The sequence below is a fragment of the Furipterus horrens genome, unplaced genomic scaffold (assembly GCF_987537825.1).
Source record: "Furipterus horrens unplaced genomic scaffold, mFurHor1.1.pri manual_scaffold_3, whole genome shotgun sequence".
Lineage (NCBI taxonomy): Eukaryota > Metazoa > Chordata > Mammalia > Chiroptera > Furipteridae > Furipterus > Furipterus horrens.
In genome coordinates this window covers 141,544,276-141,561,879 of record NW_028327173.1, presented here as the reverse complement: position 1 = coordinate 141,561,879, position 17,604 = coordinate 141,544,276, and the positions used below count along the sequence as shown (strand labels likewise).

Sequence of the window (17,604 nt, the reverse complement as noted above, 5' to 3'; positions counted from 1 at the left end):
TTCACTTGTCTGAGTCTCAGTTGACTAGAAATTATGTCTCTGAAGCACTGAGTATCGTGCCTGGCAGGGCTGGTCCTTCATGCTCTATATAAAATGATGTTTATAACCATCTCCAGTTAAGCCAGAAAGCAAAGGGCACTCAGCATTTAAGCCCTAAAAATAAAAAATGTTCTTCCTATCCTTTCCTAAAAATACCATCACATACACCACACCCAATTCTTTGCACTAAGAGCTCATTTTTTCACTCACCCTTCCTACAATGCTGCCCTCTCTATTCCATCAACAGCCCTTTCCAGGAAGGAGAATAGGAGTGGGAAAAAAAGGAAAAGAAAGGCAAAAGTCCACAAAGGTCCAAAAGTTCAAGGGCCTTTTGATTGGTATGCATGACACCATGGAAAATGTGGAAGAGGACATTTTACTCAGCCTTCCTATGCTCCATACCAGAGTCACCAACTCAGATGTCCACAGGGCCAGGCAATCAACATAAACAAGAAAAGGGGCTTGGATATAAGGCACGGGAATGTGGGGAAGTGAGGAAAGTTAAGACATACATGTTCATTTAAAATTAATCAAAGATGACTTTTAAAATGACTCTGTGCTGATTAAACAAACCTTGGGGGCAGTGTTTGATGGTGTCACAAGAACTCTGTGGCTCTCCTAATGCTACCTCAAAAATAGCAAAATACCTACCAAAATACTGTGAATCATGAAGGAATTTCTAACAATATCCACTCAGAACACTAAGCAATCATTCATTCTATTTTGGCTACTTGCCTAGCACTGCTGCAGGTAATGTGGGAGGGACAAGGGGACCTCAGAGTCTGTTGGATAGAGTTGAGCCAGACACATGGAACCACTCTGCCCAAGCCAGAAGTAACAGAACTTTAGAACTGAAAGGAAACTTAGACCACCTAGCCCTATACTCTTACTTTATAGTTGAAGAACCTATTATTCACCCAATGGTACAGGATTGTACAAAACTCACAGAATCATTGAGTGATGCAGAACAGGTTGGGAGAGAAGGAAGCACTCCCCACAGGCTCCAACATACCTCACTTCCGCCTACCTTATGAAGAGTAAAGAAAGCAAAGGACACTATTCAAAAAGTCACCTGTTCCAATATCAGCCTATCACTTAAAGTCAAAAACTAGGGGGAAAAAAAGAAGAAAAACTATCTTGGCCCACACAAGTGATTTATGTTTAGAGCTTAAGACTCAGAAGAGATGATGGAGCTGAAGGTACATGAAGAAGGTGTACAAAACATGCATCAGCTTCCATGATATAAATCAGCAATGCACATAGTCTCTGTTCTGCAACCAGCTTCCCTCCATTAACAAGCACAGCTTGACATGATACCTCAATTATGTGGGGCAAGCACCTGGAAGGCTGAGCCAAAGGGCTCCTGGGCTACTAAGTCAGCTGGTGAATTAATTGCTTTGTTTTTCATCAAAATTCGACTCCAAATATATCTGCTGGCATCTTGGTAGCCAGTGGCCCAAAAGGCATTCAACACCAGTAAAGCAACAATTCTACTAAATTCATAATGTTGTATCATGAATCCATAATGAAACAATGAATTAAAATATTTCTCAATATTAAAATTTTTTTCTTCTTTTTGGCATCTCAGTAGTGAATTATACTAATATCAGAACTTAGAGGAATACCACAAAGGCTTAATGAAATCATATTTCAATTTTGTGAAAGTTTTGTTTATTGGTCTATAAAGTATTCCTTTTCCTTTGCAGTAATCTCCAGGAATTAGTAGATTTAAATGTATTGTGTTGACAACAAAGATCATAACAAATGTAAAAGGTTCAGGATTTATGTGTCTATAAATTCAGCTGTATCAGCTCAAGTGCAGTTTGTACTCAATTTTGTTTCAACAACAGCCATGTGTAACTATTAGAAAAGGTCCAGTGGAAGGGGCTGCAGATAGAAAAGGAAGGAAACCTATGTTTCTCCTAATGGAGGGCAACACACCGTCCGGTTCTTTTGGGGACAAGGTACAGGGTAAGTTAATTCCCAGTTTGGCATCTATCACTGGACCATTTCACAGAGGGAGTGGCCATATTAGAAACGAGACTGTATTGCACAATGAGCAGGGGCCTGCCAGAGGCCATCACTCAGCAAACTCTCCCTCAGTTAAGGGCTACACATGTGATGAATGGGGTAGAGGAAAAGGGTTCCTCTAAAGGAGATGTCACTGTTGGCTTGTTCTTTGTCTTCGATCCCACGACCCAAAGAACATTACTTAAGAACAGATAAAAACAATCTGTCATTTCCATGGCACCTACTTCCAAACTGCTTAAAGTATTAGTCAAAAACAATATTCTTAAATTATACAAAGCTGCTAAAAGTCAGAAAAGGGGTATGCAGGGTTTTTATTCAACTTTCAAAATTGAGGAAGCAGAGAGCCAAATAAGTCCTACCCATCCTATGGCCAAGCTTCTCTCTGTCATAAAGAATGGGGCCTCCTACAGATGTTTCATTTACCTTTCTACAGCTGTGCCCCTTCACTGAGCCAGGCCTCTGGAAAAGCACTGGGAAGCTAGAGTGCTTCATTCACACTAGCATTGAAAACCAGACACACTGTTCCCCAGAGGTGAGCAAAACTGAAGAAAACAAAAACAAAAACCCTGGTTAGAAAGAAGAACCTCTAGAAGAAACTGTAAGAAAAAGTGTAGGGTGTATAGATAACAAGGATTTAGAGATTCTGAGTTAAATAGGCCTAATGCTAAAAGTATAATGTGGTGGATTACAGAATTTTTTTTGGATGCTGGGACCAGTCATAAAATTCAAAGGTGCTGTTAGAGATTATATGGCCTGATCCCTCATTTTAGAAATTAGGAAATTATGAACATACAATGGAGTAGAGATAGTCCTTTCACTAAATGGTGTTGAGAGAACTAGACTGGTACATGCCAAAATATGAAATTAGACCACCAACTTATACCACACACCAGAATAAACTCAAAACGGATAAAGACTTAAACATAAGCCATGACACCACAGAAGTCCTAGAAGAAAACATAGGCAGTAAAATTTCAGATATCCCATGCAGCAATATGTTTGCTGATATATTCCCTAGGGCAAGGGAAATAAAGGAAAGAATAAACAAATGAGACTACATCAAATTAAAAAGCTTCTGCACAGCTAAAGAAAACATCATCAAAATGAAAAGGGAACTGACTGTATGGGAGAACATATTTGCCAATGATACCTCAGACAAGGGTTTGATCTCCAAAATATATAAAGAATTCACACAACACCAGGAAGACAAACAATCCAATTAAAAAATGGGCAAAGAACCCGAATAGACACTTCTCCAAGGAGGACATACAGAGAGCTCATAGACATATGAAAAGATGCTCCACATCACTAGCCATCAGAGAGATGCAAATAAAAACCACAATGAGATACCACCCTCACACCGGTCAGAATGGCCATCATTAACAAATCAACAAACAACAAGTGCTGGCGAGGATATGGAGAAACGGGAACCCTAGTGCCCTGTTGGTGGGAATGCAGACTGGTGCAGCCACTGTGGAAAACAGTATGGATTTCTTCAAAAATTTTAAATGAAACTGCCTTTTGAACCAGTGGTTCCACTACTGGGGATATACCCTAAGAATCCCAAAACACCAACTGAAAAAACCATATGCACCCCTATATTCATAGCAGTGCTATTTACAGTAGTCAAGTGCTGGAAACAGCCTAAGTGCCCATCAATGGATGAATGAATCAAAAAAACATGGTACATTTACACAATAGAATACTACACAGCAGAAAAAGGAAGTAATCCCTACCTTTTGTAATAGCATGGATGGAACTGGAGACTCTCATGCTAAGTGAAATAAGCCAGTTGGTGAAAGACAAACACAGTATGATCTCACTTACAAGAGGAATCCAATAAACAAAATAAACTAATGAGTAAAATATAACCAGAGACATAGAATCATGAAACAGACTGACAGCTATAAGAGGGGAGGAGGGAGGTGGGGACTTTTTGAAAGAGGATCAAGAGACTAGTCAAAGAACATATATGAAGGACCCGTGGACATGGACAATGATGTGGGGATTGACTGTGGAAGTCGGGGGAAGGCTGGACAAAGGAGTGTGAAGGTGGAAAAAAATGGGACAACTGTAACAGCATAAACAATAATAAAACAAAAGAAAGAGAAATTAGGAAACTAAGCTCAGAAGCATTGTGTAAAGTTCATGCTGTTTATCATGCCAAACCTAAGACCTAAGAATCTACAACTTCTGATTCTAAATCTAACATTCTTTCCATTAATGCTACATTGATTATTGGAAAGAGAATAGGCTTCAAAGTCAGACAGATCCAGCTGGGTTCAGATTCAGGTTCCCCTCTTACGAGTCTAGGACTTCTGACAAATCAAGTCAATCTCTGACAGCCTCGTATTTTATCATCTGTAAAATGGAGATGAATATATTATTTTTCTTATATTTCTCCATTCACTCTTTATAATATTGATATTCCCTCTCTCTCTTTCTCTCTCTCCCTCCCTTCCTCCCTCTCCCTCCCTTCCTCCTTCCCTCCCTCCTTACTTTCTCCTTCTTCCCTCCTTCTTCTCTCTTCGTAACTCTCTCATCTCTCTCTCTCTCCCTACTATGTGAGGATGCAGCTTCTGAAAACTTGAAAGAAGTCTCTCACCAAGAACCTGATCCTGCAGGCACCCTGACGTCAGAATTCCAACCTTCAATCCAAATTTATGAAAAATAAATATTTGTTTAAGAAAAAAAAAATATTAACGCTAAATGACTGGAACAGGTTGGCACACAGTATACATTGGATTAAAAATTATGTACTACTATTTTTTAATCATAGTTTGTTATATAAGAAATATTTTTGGACTTCTGGCTAAGATGGAGGCCTAGACAGACACGCTGCATCTCTCTCCACAACTAAGAAGAAATACAACTACCTCAAAACTAGAGACAACCAGAAGTTCCAGAAAATCGAGCTGCATGTAAATCCAACAAACAAAGATATAAAAAAGAAATACTCATCCAGACAGGAAGGAGGGGCAGAGCCAGGGTGGAGATGACATGGTGTGGTGGTGGCAGCAGTGACGGCAATGGTAGGCCGGCAGAAAGCATAGTCACACGTTTTAAAAAGTAGGGAGGGACAACTGGGGAGCTCTCCCAGCAACAGAGCAGACCACACAGCTCACAGTTCCAATGCCAGAGCAAATAGAGCCTCATTGCTTCTGACTGTGCAAACCAGTGGGGGTCGGGGTGAAGGAAGACACTGCTGGTCTCTCAGTAGAGTTCACTTGTTTAAAGGGCCCCCATGGTCCTACAACATCCAAAGACCCACCCACTCTGGAACAATGGCCAAGGCAACAGCTAGAGAGGCACCAGTCCCATACAGAAAGTGGGAGAAGTGCCTAGAAAAGGGGCGAGTGCTGAGCAAGCATCATTGTTCCCTCTTAGACCCCTCCCCCACATACAGTGCCTGTACTGATGAATACCTAAGGTTCAGCCCCTTACAATGTAACAGGTGAGATAGCTCTACCTAAGGCACAGAGGCAAACAAACACAGGAACTGTCAAGATGAGGAGAGAGAGAAGTATGGCCCAAAAGAGGGAACAAATCAAGGTTCCAGTGGAAGAACTAAGTGACAAGTTAATCAACCTAACAGACATAAGAGTTCAAAACGCTGGTGAAAAAGATGCTCACAGGGGTGACAGATATGCTTAAGTATGGCAAGTGCATAAGGGAAGAAGTGAAGACTATGCTAAATGAAACAAAGGAAAATCCACACAAAACCAATGGCGAAGGGAAGGAAACCAGGGTTCAATTCACTAATTTGGAACATAAGGAAGAAGAAAACAGTCAACCAGTACAGAATAAGGAAACAAGAATTGAAAAAAATGAGGAGAGGCTTGAGAACTTCTGGGACAACTTTAAACATGCAAACATCAGAACTATAGGGGTGCCAGAAGGAGAAGAGGAAGAGCAAGAAATTGAAAGCTGATGTGAAAAAATAATGAAGGAAAACTTCCCTAATTTAGTGAAGGAAATAGACATACAAGTCCAGGAAGCATAGAGAGTCCCAAACAAGCTAGACCCAAAGAGGACCATACCAAGACACATCATAATTAAAATGTCAGTGGTTCAAGATAAGGAGAGAATCTTAAAAGCAGCAAGAGGAAAGCAGAGTTACCTACAAAGGGGTGCCTATAAGACTCTCAGCTGATTTCTCAAAAGAAACTTTGCAGGCAAGAAGGGACTGGCAAGAAGTATTCAAGGTGATGAAAACAAGGACCTACAATCAAGATTACTCTATCCAGCAAAGCTATCATTTAGAATGGAAGGGCAGATGAAGTGCTTCTCAGACAAGGTAAAGCTAAAAGAGTTCATTATCACCAAGCCATTATTATATGGAATGTTAAATGGACTTATTTAAGAAGAATAAGATCAAAACTATGAACATTAAAGTGACAACAAACTCACAACTATCAACAACTGAATGTAAAAAATAAAAACAAAATCCAACTAAGCAAACCAGAATATGAACAGAATCATAGGTGTGGGGATCATTTGGAGGGTTATCAGCTGGGAGGGAGCAGGGGAAGAAATGAGGAAATGGTGCAGGGATTAAGAAGCATAACTGGTTGATACAAAATAGACAGGGGGAAGTTAAGAATAATATAGGAAAGGGTGAAGCCAAAGAACTTATATTCACGACCCATGGACATGAACTAAGGGGGGTGGGATTGCTGGAGGGAAGGTGGGTACTAAATGGGTGGAGGGGAGCAAAGGAAAATAAAGATAGGACTACTGTAACAACATAATCAATAAAATATACTAAGAAAAAAAAAAGACTATACCATAAAAAAAAAAAAAAGAAGAAGAAATATTTTTGCACCATCGCTTTGGCAAACACTTTGGTAGGTACTTTAAAAGATGTAGAGACAAATAATGCATGTTCCTTCCAGGATGCCTAAGTAAGCAGGATCTCAGGGGCATGAAAATGGTGCTAAAACCACTCTAGAATGTAATTTAAACTCAGGAAGTGGAATATACTTTGAAATGATAAGATTACATGAGTCAACATAGAGCAATATTCCAAAGAAAAAAAAAGAGTTACCACCGGGGCGGGGGTATTAACATGGGAAACAAGTTTCACCATTATCTCTCTTGTAGTTCTCTGCCCTAACAGGGGAACCAGATATTTCTCAAACTTATTTACCATAAAGTATTTTTGTCAGGAAGTATTTCAGAGGCTCACTATTCCAGGGATGAGCTTCGGGAAACCTGATTTAGACTACTTCTGATAGAGAGCTCAGCGGCAGAAGAACAGCTGAAAAAGATCATAGGGAAGTCACCCTAAGTCTAATATCCCAAGGAAGTCCTCAACCCAAAGAGCCCAAGGATCACTGTAACCTCAGGTGGCTTAATCATAAGGAGATCTGTGCAGAGACAAAGGAATGAGAAATAGCACTTACTGAGCAACGTGCTGCATAACTAGTACCACGGCATGTACATTGGACCCAACGAGCCTCAGGGAGGCAGCAGGCGCAGCGTGAGTTCTATTGTACAGATGTCAAAACTGAGAAAACCAAGTACCAGAGAAGCTGATTTGTTTCTTAACATCACAGTACAAGGAGCTGAACTGAGTACTGACTCAAAAACCGGAGTTCCTTCACATTCTCATTGTGCATCCTTTAAGCTCTCTGTTGATTGAACCTTGTCATATTTTAAACTCTATGAAAACACGCCAAAAAAAGCTCAATGTGATACATATCAATTCTGTTATTTGGTGATAGAATGAATCAACTTTTCTTGTATGCTTGAACCATGATATCTTTATTATTCTAGAAAAGCATGTTGAAGAAGCCCTGAAACACACCTGGCTGGCCCATGGCCTGTAAGTGGAGAAAGAAAACCTAAAAGGCAGCTGAAGGCTGCCAATGGAAATCACATACAAAGAAATGAACATGGAAACAACAGTTCTCCCACCCATCATCTCCCACTAGGCCTGTGACAATAGATACGACTTTGTTACTCTGTAAAATAAGACAGGCAGAGACGGTACTCAGTGAGTGCCCACAAGCACAGACAGGCTAGGTTATTGTCTGTTTTATGTGCAGCTTTTGTTCTGACTGGTTGGTATTGCTGCCACCTATTACTTTATCTTCTACATCTTCCAGAGAATAGGGGTTAATTAGAGCATAAAAGAGTCAGGCAGATGAAATGACCCAGAGTGGGGACAGCGACACGCTAGAGAACCAGTGTACCAGTAAAGGTGCATGCTGGCTACTCCGCCCCTACAGGTTAAAGTCATACAGGAAAATTAGCCCATTGTTGCCAGATTTTCCTTTCTTCTTTTTTTAAAGAATCAGCTAGAAATCCCCACATATTTTAAAGTATTTATTCCTGGTTCAGTCTTTGCAATGCTGCTTGCCAACAACAACAACAAAAAACTTCTCTCAAATGAGTTGCCAGCTTCCTATGAAGGGCTGTCTGTGACTGCTAAAACAGGTCTCAACAGCTCAGTGCATAGACTGGGCACACTGCCCTGCCCAGGTGGCAGGGGTGCGCTGTGGCCATTGATTCCAGCAATTAGGTATAAATCACAAATACTGGGCAAAAAATTTTTTATAGTTTACTGAAAATAGCACTTCAAGAATAGATCATTCTTTCAGAGATACTTAAAGGACACTTAAGACATAATTAGAACCATTTTTTAACCTTTACTATTGTCAATCATACCTTGGTCTGATTTTATTTTAAATAGAGATCGTGATCCCAATATACGTTTTTCCTTTCCATTTACTCTTCTCTTTCCCTTCTCCAACCTTTCCATCTCTCTCAAACTAAAGTTTCCTTAGTTTGAGGTGGAAGCTCATAGGACTTTTACGGAGATGACACAAAATAATGTATGTAATTGTCTAAAACAATGCCCAGCACCAATTAAGAACTCAAAAATTGTAAGCACCTTTAGTTACTATGAATATTATTGAGTGCTCCAAGTCCTGAACAGGGGCTGATCTGTAGCTTTGGGAAAGCTAATGCTAACTCTTAAAACTAAGCTGTTATATAAAATTTCTGCTCACAGAATCACTCTGTACCTACCCTTGTTAGCCATCTGTTTCTTAAATTAATCCCCAGTTCAGTTCCTCTGGGACAGCTGAGAATCTTTTGCACATCAGAACACGGATAAAGAAAGAGAGGTCTCTGTAGAGCATTTTGCAACAAAGGAGATAAGGGCCTCCACCTCTCTTTTTCCCCTAGGAGAGAGAGGTACTTTTCCACTTTTTTGTTTCTTTGTGAAATAGACTCATTCCCTGCTTAACCCCAGCTGAATGGAGGTGGCTTGAATTCACACACCATATGACTTATTTAATGATCTTTTTGCTGTTTGGAATGGCTTTGTGTATAATCTAACACATGGTCTCAGTTATTTTAAAAGTGCATTATCACTTATTCAAAAGAAGAATAGCTGATCCACTATTTTATGAAATTAGCAAGTAATCAGTTAACACTAAGCACCAAGTTTTATTTTAATTTTGCTATTAGCCTCTCCTAAGGGATGGGGTCAACCCAGCTATCAGTAAACTAGAATCAGTGCCTGATTCACTATTTAAGAATCTGAAGCTTCCTGTTTCAGGCAAAAATAAGGGGTTGGCAATTAGATGGTGGGATGAAGGAAAGGATGCATCAGGCTCTCTGGGCTTCACTACAGAGGATCAAGTCAGCAATTTCCAAGCACCCCCTGGAGATACAAAATAGATGGTGCAACACAGCTCTTCCTCCCACTAGGGTCACTTCCTTAAGTGCCTTAATCTGCATGACATCATATTGTAGGCAGATGCTAACAGGCAGACAAATACAAATGCATGAATGGAAGTAAGCCAAACCAAATAATTTGCACTGTGCATAGAGAAAAATAGCTATTTAAATATTTCTCATAAACAGCATAAGTCTAAGTACTCTATCATCTTTCCTGCTTTACAAAAAAAACCCATCATTTTTATAGATCAAATCATTTGCCCATCGTAATGCATTTGTGGTATTTTTTAAAAATAGAAACTGAATTCTATTAAAAACAGAGTTCAGTGCTTTGCTCCCCAGGGTAGACTTGGTGCTCACTGGCAGGTGCAAGCTTCAGGTGCTGTCTAGGTAAATACACCTTCGAAAGGGAAACATGTACTTCAGCACATGAGTTAATCAAGAATCAGCCTCGCATAATCAGTTCAACAGAATCAAAGAAATATACCTGTAGGTTTTCAATTTCTTCTTTGTGTTCTCTCTTCAAGTGTAAAATAGCAGCTTGGTATTCTGTAAGATCACAAAAGAAGACAATTACAAAGAAGCACAAAATTATACACAAAATTCAAAGTGAGAATCTTCAAGATTCCAGAAGTGCTTGTACAAGTAAACTGAGTAAATAAATGCCATAATTTTTAACTTGAAAAGAGATGCTGAATATTGAAACAAGATAGGACAAGTGGCTCAGAATAGAAGGGAAATTTCTTTCCATTCAGCAAAACTTGAATCATAATAAGCTCCAAATTAAGCAGATAGGATAGAGTTTTTTTAAAAAAAGGGAAAAAGCATGAGGAGTGTTCCAGGTAAAGACTGGGTCAGGGTTTGTCTTTAAGGAGGAGTTGGAAGCTAAGGCCCCACAGAAAACAAATACAGATGTGTTAAGAACAGACTCCCAGGAAAGAAAATGAAACTTTCTATAGGAGATCAGAGAATTTTATTTTTAACTCCTCCCAACCAATCCCCAAATAAATCTCCATTTGAATGCAAGGCTAAGCAAGCACCCAGGGCTGATTTTAGTCTTTAGATTACTTCAGAAAATCAAGACCATTTGTCATTTGGGTAAGAGAACCTAGGGTGAGTTGAAGTTGAAAGGACAAAAATAAATTTCTGGCCCAATTTATTCTGAGCCTAATAATGTTTATTCCAACAATAAGTCCCAAGTGTACACAGGAACTCCAGCCAACCACTAAACTACCACTCTCTGGCTGAGCATGAAGCAACATGACAACTTTATTTCAGCAATACGGCTAAAGATGTGTGGTCACAAAGCTGTGCAGGGTGCAGAGAAGCACAAAGCAAAATGCTGTGAGAAAAACATTTTGTAGGATAAACCAGATTTTTACAAATGTGTTTGCACTCTAAGTATAAATAAGAAAAATGTGAGCTGGATGTCACTTTAAAATGTATGAAAAGACAGGCTATTCAAGTGAATTTCAGAAGTCAGTTACAAAGGCTAAGTTACAATTCAAAAGTGGATCTGGGAAATCTTTGGTGAAGCCATAATGGGGGAGAAGTGTTGCTGTTGATAATTATGACTAGTCATACCACTGCTCTTACGGGGAATGTGGTCCACTGAGCTATATGAATCCATCAGCAAATTCTGAGGTTTCTACCTCCAAATCATACCCTGAATCAAACCACGTCTCCCCATTCCACAACCACCACCATGGTCTAAGCCACCACCACCTTTTCCTTGGACCACTGCAGTAACCTGAAAAGGTTACCTGTTTTCACTCTTCCACCATCAAACCCCTTTCTCCTCATAGCAGCCTGAATCATCTGTTGAAGGCATGAACCAGATCATGACCCACCTCTGGCTTTCTGCTGCACTTAGAATGAAATCAACACTCCCTATCAGAGTCCATCAGGCCCTTCATGACCCGGCTCCTTCACACCTCTCCCTGTCTTCCCCTTGCCCACCATGATCCAGGCACACTGGTTTTCTTGCTATTTCTTAAATTTGTTGAGTTCTTTTCTACCTCAATATCCTTATTAATATTGGGGACAATAATACTAGATTGTATTTATTGAGCACTTATTATGTGCCAGGTGTTATCTAAGTACTTCACATGTATGAACTCTTTCCATCCCTACCATAACCCTAGATGAAGAAACTGATGCAAAACAGAGTAAGTTGGAGAGCTAGAAAAAATACATAATTCAATGACTGACTATATAACTAAACTGTGGTGTATCCACAGAATGGAATGCTACTTAGTGATAATAAGAAATGAACTACAGATATATATATCAACATAGATGAATCTCTAAGGCATTATATAGCATGAAGGAAGTCAGTCCCAGAAGACTATTGTTTAATTCAACTTATACGACATTCTGGAAAAAACAAAATCATAGGGATGGAGAACAGATCAGAAAAGTAGTGGCTAGAGGTTAGAGATGAGGGAAGGTTTGACTACAAAGGGTCTGTACAAACAGGGACCTTTAGGGAGATATAACCATTTTTCTAACCTGATTATGGTGGTGGTTACATGAATCTATACATGGGTTAAAAATTACAGAACTGTATACCAAAAGGAAAAAAGTTAATTCTACAGTATGTTAATTATTAAAAATCTACATAGAATATTATACTTTTAAATGTTTTCCCTAGGAGATTCAGCATAACGTAAGAATATGTGTCACTACCACTTATATTCATCATTTTCCTAAGGATATTAGCAGATGTAAGAAAAAAGGAAGCAACATGCTCATGTAAACGTGACATACACACACACACACACATATAATACAGGGGAAAATAAAGCTATTATTCATTATGATTGTATATTTAGAAAAATCCAAGCTTCTACAGATAAAATATTAGAACTGATATGTGAGTTTAGTAGGGTTGCTTGATATAAAATCAGTATACAAAAATACTGATACCAGAAAGAGTATAAAAAATAAAACGTAAGATAACATTTATAGTACCCCTAACTGTACAAAGTACTTAGAAAGAACCTTAACAACAACAACAACAAATATGCAAGACCTCATGAGAAACTAGAAATGTTATATTGAAATATATTACAGCCCTGGCTGGTGTGGCTCAGTGGATTGAGCACCAGCCTGCAAACGAAAGAGTCAACAGTTTGATTCCCAGTCAGGGCACATGCCTGGCTTGCAGGCCAGGTTCCCAGTTGGGGATGTGTGAGAGGCAACCACACATAGATGTTTCTCTCCTTCTCTTTTTCCCTCCCTTCCCCTATCTCTGAGAACAAACAAATAAAATCTTTAAAAAAAAAAAAGAAATATATTACTAAGAAAGAAATAGACAGATAGTGAGCAAGTCATATTTTGGTAAAGGCTCATTACTGCAAAGATGTTAATTTTCTCAAAATGATCTATAGATTCAATGCAATCCCATTCAACATTTCTTAAATAGTTTTTGTTTTGTTTGAAATTAAGGAGCTCAATCTCAATATATATTGAAGCACAGAAGTGCAGAAAAACAATGAGCCAAGAAACTTTTTAGAAAATAAATAAAAGGTAAGACCACCTAATAAGAATTATTTTTATCACACATAATTAAAGTGGTGTGGTACTAATAACAGTGATAACAAATAGACTAACAAAATAGACTAGAGAGCCCAGAAATATACCATGAACTCATGGTCACTTGCTATATGACTGAAATAGCATGGGAGACATTTGTTTACAGTAAGAGTAGTCTTTTCAATAACTATAGATTGGAAAAAGCTTTATACCACAAAATAATATATTCTAAATAGATTTAAGAGCTAAATTATAAAAAGACAAAACCACAAATGTTTTATATGATAATATAGCATAATTTAAAAAAAACATCAGGATAGGAAAGAACCAATGATTCAAACTGAATTACATATATAAACTGATTAAATTTCAATACATTAAAATTAAGAACTTCTTTTCATAAAAATATATCATAAAGAGAAAGAAAAGACAAGCCACAGAGTGGGAGAATATACTTGAAACAAATAATCAAAGATCTACTACATATGTACCAATAATTCCTACAAAATTATAGAAAACAAAAAAACAGGCAAAAATGTCAATAGGTGCTCTAAAATGAGAACATACAAGTAACAGACAAATAAATTAAAAGATGCTCATTCTCATTTGCAGTTAGAAATATTTCAAGTCCAACAAGACTGAGTGTTTGTGAAGATGTGGAGCAATGGAAACTCATACCCAGGTGGTAGGAGTACAAATTGATACAATCACTATAGAAAATATTTGGTATTTTCTGATAAAGTGGAAAACACTAATATTCCCTATCCAAGAATCCTAATTCTAGGTACATATAAATGAAAAAAACTATAAAAGAAAAGCCAATATTACTAACAAAAGTCAGGATAAGTGGCACCCAGGAGAAGAGAAATTGATTTGGGTTATGACTGAGGAAGGCAGCATCACATAGGCATTCAATGTAAAGTTATTTTTTAACCTCTGTGTTTTATGCTATTTTCTTTATGTATACCTAACATTACAATATAAGAAAAAAGATTGCTCTGGTTATATTGCTTTTATCATATATCAAATAAAGAACATTATATAGGCACAAGAGAGTCCCTAGATTCATAAAATAAGACAATTAAGTAAATATGGGTCGTACCAATGTTGAGTCCTAACCCATACGATGATCAATAGCTAAACCTTAATAAACTCTCAGCCTCTACAAAGTAGGCAAAGGATCAGCTAAACCAACCTTTTTGCAAAACAGATGTTCCTTGGGAATAACATCTACACTCTAAATAGAAATTACACAGAATACATTTTGAGATGACTAATTTTGTGTAAATTGTACCTGTAAGGGTGTGACAGATGTAGTTATGACTAATTGATGGATTAATAAAGGAGATCATTGCAACTCTAACACCCAGGAAATATTGATTTATCTCCTCCTTAAACAAATAGTTTTACCAACAGTCCCAGCGTGACAGGTGGCAAGCAAACACATCCCCATTCCTAACAAGGATGATAAAAATAGAATGCCTGGGCAGCCTGTAGAAGCAGGAAGTGAATGCCCTCACTTGACAATGCTCACTTGCAGGATTCACAAGAAAATGCTGAAAGAATACAAAGGTCACAAAATAATGAGTCAAAGCTAGGTTGATGGTTTCCAAATGTGTTTCATAGTGGCAGTCTCCTCCCCCACATTTTTGGGGGTTTGCAAATGACTTGCAAATACTCCCTATCTCTTGGGGGCAAGGACTGTGAGAGAGGTCTCATTTCAAAACTAAGGATATTTTTATTTGTTCAAAGGAAAACTTGACGGTGGTATTCAGAAGCTCTTGGATTCTATAGACTTGTGAAAAGGAGGAATCAAGATTTTGAATATTGGAGCTTAAAAAGGGCAGAACTCTTTGAAGCCACATTAGCCATAATGGAAATTAACAAATGAATTCAAATCATCTAGCCCACAGAAAAGAAGCGTGAAGAATGTCTTTTAGGAAAATAATACAATATATGAAGGGCAGAAAATGAAAAAGGATCCTGACTAGCAAGATTCAACATTTTGAGGAAAACTACAAAAGAACTTCTCTTCATAAAAATTAAGTTTTTTTCTAGTCAAGTACTTAGTTTAATTGGAAGGGACGACTTTTTTGATCAGTTCACTACAACAAAACAGCCTTTCTGCCAGGTACAATTGTGTCTTCCAATTCAGTAAGAGCAGAATTAAAAATGACCTAGTTAAGGGAGCATGTAGGAACCACTGCTGCAGTTCTCACTGACTGGAGGAGTTTCTCTGAATTATACTCGGGTATAGGTATCATGGGGGCAATTTCCTAGGGACCGTCCTAAGCACTCTACACAGATTAACTCAGGCCATCCTCACATCACACTCACAAAGGAGATCCCATCATATCAAGGCCATTTTATGGATGAAAAAACTAAGATGCACCGGTTGAACAACTTTCCCCAAACCACATGCTAATAAGTGCCAAGGATGTTATTCAAGTTCAAAGAACCTGTGCTATTTACTATGCAGAGTTTGTTTGCTTGTTTCTTTGTTATTGTTGTTCATGTGGTTGGGTAAGCACTAGGTATAACCCAAAATCAAAATCCCTATGGATTTAAAGGTTGCAGGCTTTATCCAGTTACTAGAATCACTGGTAAACTTGGTAAATCTTTTCTGTAACTCTTTAAAGGGGACATGGAGTATTTTTAACCACAGGGAGGTTTAATAAACCTGGAGTCAACATGAACAGCGTCAGTAATAATGGCTGATTCCATCAATTATGAGATTATAATTCATCTACATTCTCTATGGGGACTTTCAGGCCTGTAGTCACTGGTTTATGGTTAAATCTGGTTTTCATTTACTCTTGCACATATATACAAACCCTTCCCCACTACACACACATGTAACACTGACAATGTTGGATTATGCACATAGTAGGAAAATTCAAAAATTTCTGGTTTCCTAGATGAAAGAGATCTGTGGCTTTCATTTGCACTATCTATGCTTCTCATTGGTTTTACCCACTGCCATAAATTGTTTGACTTTGGCCTTTTGCTGAGAGGAAATGGGGAGCTGTTAGAGAATTTTGAGCAGAGGCATATGTTTTTCCTTGTGTTTGGAAAAGCTCACTCTAGCTACTGTGTTTAACTAGAGATTGGGGCGGCGGAGGGTGTTGGGCTTTGTGGGACAGTTATTACATCGTTACAGTCATTACAGTTAATTACATTGTTACAAACATATTCCAGTACATACCTTCAGTCTTAACAGGAAAGGATCCTTACTCTGAATTATATTTGGAGAATACTCAGAATTTCCAAAGCTTTTGCATGCATAGTAGTGAGACCATATTTTGGTAACAGACACCTGGACTTTATTTTAACAAATAAAAATTTATTGTAATGTTCATTAGAAAAAATTCAAACTAGCACATAAAATCCATGCTTTCATGACTATTACTGTTATAAGATAGTAATGATCAGCATTTAGTCCCTGGACTAGCACCCTCACCTGGAACTTCATAGAAATGCTAATTCTCAGGCCAACCCATCCTCAGACCTGTTAACAAAATTGGAAGGTGTTTTAACAAGACTTCCAAGTGATTATTACATGTGCTTTTAGGTTACTTTTATTTAAACAAACATAAAAAAACCCAAAAAGTTGAAAATAAATGTTAAAACTTCTGGCCATGATGGAGGCCTAGACTGACACGCTCCATCTCATTCCACAACTAAGAAGGAATACAGCTACCGCAAAACCGGAAATAACCAGAAGTTCCAGAAAATAAAGCTACATGGAAGTCCAACGTATGAAGTTATAAACAAGTGGTGCTCCTCTGGACGGGTAGGAGGGGCGAAGCCAGGGCAGAGAAGTCAAGCTGTGCTGGCGGCAGCTGCTGCGGCGACGGCGGTAAGCACAGACACCCATACTTAAGGGGAGGTGAGAAGTGCCTGGGGGGGCACCTTCAGCTTCAGACCAGACCTGTCAGCTTGTGATTCCAATGTCGGGGAAGGCAGACCCCCATTGCCTTGGATTGTGAAGGCTGGAAGCAGGTGGGGACAGAGGAAGAAGCTCCCAGTCTCTCGGCAGAGAATAAATGGCAAGAATCCATCTTGGACCCCCGCCCCCACAAAATGCCACAGCATGATGAGAAGGGCAGCCTGGTAGTGACGAGTACATGCGACTCTGCCCCCTATAGAGTAGGAGGAGTAACAGCCCTGCACAGGAAGCAAAGGTAAACACAAAACTGTCAGAATGGAACAGATCATGATAGAGATCCCGCTGACGCAGCTGACTAGACAGCAAATATCTAATCTAACGAAGCAGCAGATAGGAAATCTTTCTGAGGCACAGTT

At 38.7% G+C, this 17,604-nt stretch overlaps 1 protein-coding gene across 3 annotated transcripts in view; it reads right to left on the bottom strand.

The window, feature by feature from the left end:
* Nucleotides 1–17,604, bottom strand: part of FMN1 (formin 1) — a 393,756-nt gene that overhangs the window by 231,225 nt on the left and 144,927 nt on the right. For all 3 annotated transcript variants that reach the window (XM_090271942.1, XM_090271940.1, XM_090271941.1), the window contains one exon: nucleotides 10,250–10,311. In XM_090271942.1, coding sequence (XP_090128068.1) covers nucleotides 10,250–10,311 — 62 coding nt within the window. The remainder of the gene's footprint in view (nucleotides 1–10,249; nucleotides 10,312–17,604) is intronic.